Here is a 4,123-nt window from a genome sequence, read left to right on the forward strand (position 1 = left end):
TTTTTTTAAATCCCTTCTATCTGAAGACTCAAGTTGTCATCATCTTTGGGAAGTATCTTTGATAAACAGTCAGGAAAGACTGTAATCTCCCAATGGTAACTAAACAAGTCATTTTGAGTTTTCTACCTTTCTTAAGGGTGAGGTTTATTGTTAGTTATAGATGATGTTAAAGAATTTTTGTGTTTTTGTGATTTCACTATACTTGTTCTCAAAGCACATTTCTTCTGTTCACATTATCAGCTTAGCACTGATACTCAACATGGCTCAGGAAAATTCCAGCACCATCACTGAGTTGGTCCTTGTTGGATTTTCCAATCATCCTCAAATTGAGATCCCCCTCTTCTTCCTCTTCTCTGGGGTCTACCTGGTCAATCTCTTTGGAAACACAGCTATCATCATCTTGGTGGTAATTGATTCCTGCCTCCAGACACCCATGTATTTTTTCCTCTGCAACTTGGCCTTTCTCAACATATTTTACACCACAGCTGTGGTCCCTAAGATGCTCTTCAACCTCCTTGCTTCTAAGAAAGTTATCTCTTATGAACTCTGCCTTGCTCAGACCTACATATCCCTGTTAATGGGAGCAGCTGAGTGCATTATATTGGCAATCATGGCTCTGGACCGTTATGTGGCCATTTGTTACCCTCTACGATACCTGCTCATCATGAACTGGTCTGTGTGTGTGCAGCTTTCTGTGGGGGCATGGACCATCAGCTTCTTTGCCTCAGTGGTGCCCCTCTACTTCACCATGCTTCCCTTATGTGGCCCTTATATTGTTGACCATATTTTTTGTGAAGTACCTGTTCTTCTTCATATGGTCTGTGCTGATACATCCCTACAGGAGACAATGATGGTGATAGGTGCATCTGGTACCCTCTTGCTCCCCTTCCTCCTTATTACTCTCTCTTACCTTCACATACTGGTTGCTGTGATGAGGATGCACTCAGCAGAGGGTAGGAAAAAGGCATTCTCGGTCTGTAGCTCTCACCTGACTGTGGTGACCATCTACTATGGGACAGGTATGTTCATGTACATGAGGCCGAAATCTCTATATTCAGCTGAGGGTGACAAATTAATTTCCTTATTCTATGCTGTCATCAATCCTACTTTGAACCCACTAATCTATAGTCTGAGGAATAAGGAGGTGACTGGAAACTTGAAGAGACTTTTAGAGAGATGGAGAGTTTCCCGAATTCAAAGGATACTCTCTTGAAATGTTAGTAAAGAGAATTTGCATTTACACTCTTTATTCCTAATGACATATTAGCTTAAAATACATGTAACTGTATGTCAAAAGTATTGAAAATACATCAGTTTATTTTTCTCTGACAGCACTGTACTGCAACTCTCCGTTTCCTGACTAATGTTAAGAGATTATACTATTTTATTGAAAAATTCTGCATATTAGTAATTTATTCCTAACAATTAGAAAGGTACATCTAATGAGGAAAGTGACATTGGGATTTCAGGTCAGGTTTCTCTCTCCATAATGTCACATGCCTCATTTAATTATTCTCCCCTACAATATTGATGTTCTTATTTTTTTCTTTATTAATCAAGTGCCATAGCATCCTTCTTGATTACACTATATTCCATCTATATGTACTTAAATCAATTTAAGTATGGGAGTGTATCTATAGCATAGTAAATATAATCAGACTAAACAATGAAACTTATGGGGAGAAGCCTTCAATGGTTCTCATCAGAGTGCTTCTCAAATATTGTGAAATATGATTCAGATTTTCCTTTCTAAATTGATCAAAGTTTTCATAAAACAGTGTTTTCAAAATGTCACTACATCCCTTTAAAGTTGTGCTTTTACTCAACTAATGGTTTTCTCAGACAGTGTTTTATATCTGTATTGCACACCTCAACTCCGTTTTCACCTTTTCTTAGAAATATTTCCCTAAAAGATAACTTCTCTCACCTTACTGTGAATTATCTTTTCTTTGACCGAGGACTTTAAACCACAGCTTGTTTCATTGCATGTTTTATTTTGTTAAATTCCCACTTTTTTTCAACAACCATGAAATGATCCATTTGGGCTACACAGGAAACATTCACTCTTCTCAGAAACCTCATAATCTAATGCAAAAGAAAGTGCATGCTGACTTTTAACTGCACTACAGGGGAAGAAAACCCTACAGGAAACTGTAGGGACTTCAAGAAAGTCTTCTTTTTAAAGGTTGGTTAAGCTGAGTCATGAAGAATGATAATTCATCACAAGCACATGTCAAAAGAGAAATTTCAACTGGAATTGCAGAATGGAAACAAAAAACAAAAAAAACCCCAAAAAACCCAAAGCAACAACAACAACAAGAACAACAAAAACCCCAAAATTAAATGTTAATAATTCAGTGTGGCTTGGCTGGATTCCACACTACCCTCAAGGAATACATGCGTTTTCTTCGGGCTGGTACAAAATAGAAAAAAGTCATCTTCTTCTTTTTCTTTTTCTTTTTTAACTCTCCTTAATACCAACACCTTGTGCACACTTTATTTGTTGAATTTAATCATATCACTTTATGTGTAATTTAAATATATTTAATTGTTGTTTTTTCTGGTGTTGTTATTTTTGAACGACATCACATTATTCATGTAATTTTTCTTTCTTTTTCAATGTGGTATGCCTTTCATTTTCTATTAATGTGGAGAGGTGGTGATTTTTTACGAACTTTACAGCTAAAGCAGCTAATACCATATATGAAAGTCATTTATGCCTCATTTTCTGTATAAGAAATTTAAAACAAAAATATTTATGACACAATTGTTAAAGAGTTACAAGAAAGGTTTTCTGTGCATAAAATTTTAATAGCTCTTTAGAGAATTAAATTCCTTCCTTTTTCCTAAGACTGGATATTCAAAGTATTTTTGTTTCCTTAAGCCACATACTACATCATAAATATTTCTGGCAACATCTACAACATTACTCTCAATAGTTTTTATCTAAGGATATTGAAATGTCCCTGGGTGCCTGTGGGCTCAGTTGGTTAAGTGTCTGCCTTCAGCTCAGGTCATATCCCAGAGTTCTGGGATTGAGCCCCACATGGGACTCTCAGCTCAGCCGGGGGTCTGCTTCTCCCTCTTCCACTCCCCCCTGCTTGTGCTCTGTCTCGCTATCTCTCTCTCTCAAATAAATAAGTAAAATCTTAAAAAAAAGGAAGAAATGTCCCTATTTTTATGTTCATGGGGGTATGTTTGTTGTGTGATGCAATGTAACTCTTGTCTGGCAGTTCATGTCTATAGACATTATTTCTTCATTGTGGAGAATCTGACTCCATGGGACAAGTAGTTACCCAACTAATGATCCTGAAATAAGATTAGCTTACCATGGCCTCTCCCTTCCACTTCTGTGATAGTTCCTGGGGATTCATGAGTGTGATTCTAACTTTTAATGAGTATATTTTACTCTGAGAGCAAATACTGATAATAAAGTAAGTTTAAGATGAGTGACATAAGTTAGTTCCTACGAGGCTCAATATATTTACCGATTAAACACTAAGAATTTAGAAAGGAGGGTAATTATGTGAGGTTAAGTATGTCGTTAACCAAAATTACTGTTTTGCAATATATAAGTATATCAAATAATCACACCATACACCTTAAGCTTACACAAAGTCAGTTATGTCAATAAAACTGGGGAAAGCAAGGGAAGAAGAAAGGGGGGAATAAACAGAAGGGGGAATGGACCACGAGAGACTATGGACTCTGGGAAACAAACTGAGGGCATCAGAGGGCAGGAGGGTGGGAGATTGGGATAGGCTGGTGACGGGTAGTAAGGAGGGCACATATTGCATGGTGCACTGGGTGTTATATGCAACTAATGAATCATGGAACTTCACATCAAAAACAAGGGATGTGCTGTATGGTGACTAACATAATATAATAAAAAATATTATTATATAAAAAAAGAAAAGAAAAGAACTGCTATGCTCCGCGGTTGCAGGGAGCAGTAAATGAGAAAACAAAAACAAAAAAAGCCAAAAAAAAAACACCTGGGGAAAGTAAAAAAATGATACCTAGAGTAACGTTTTGTAAGAATAACCTTAAAGCATTTGACTGGTCCCCCAAATAAGAAATGAACACATGTACACATACATGCACACCTCACATATTTGAAGAG

General features: G+C 36.8%; 1 protein-coding gene across 1 annotated transcript; it reads left to right on the forward strand.

Moving 5' to 3' along the window:
- Positions 1–259: 259 nt before the first annotated feature.
- Positions 260–1,213, forward strand: LOC113261885 (olfactory receptor 2A12-like). Its single transcript, XM_026508202.2, has one exon. The coding sequence runs from the start codon at positions 260–262 to the stop codon at positions 1,211–1,213; it is 954 nt and encodes a 317-aa protein (XP_026363987.2).
- Positions 1,214–4,123: the final 2,910 nt, after the last annotated feature.

Source organism: Ursus arctos, unplaced genomic scaffold (assembly GCF_023065955.2).
Source record: "Ursus arctos isolate Adak ecotype North America unplaced genomic scaffold, UrsArc2.0 scaffold_5, whole genome shotgun sequence".
NCBI classification, from domain to species: Eukaryota; Metazoa; Chordata; class Mammalia; order Carnivora; family Ursidae; genus Ursus; species Ursus arctos.

Coding starts and splice junctions, on each gene's coding strand:
- LOC113261885 (XM_026508202.2), top strand. CDS start 260: ATGGCTCAGGAAAATTCCAGCACCATCACTGAGTTGGTCCTTGTTGGA.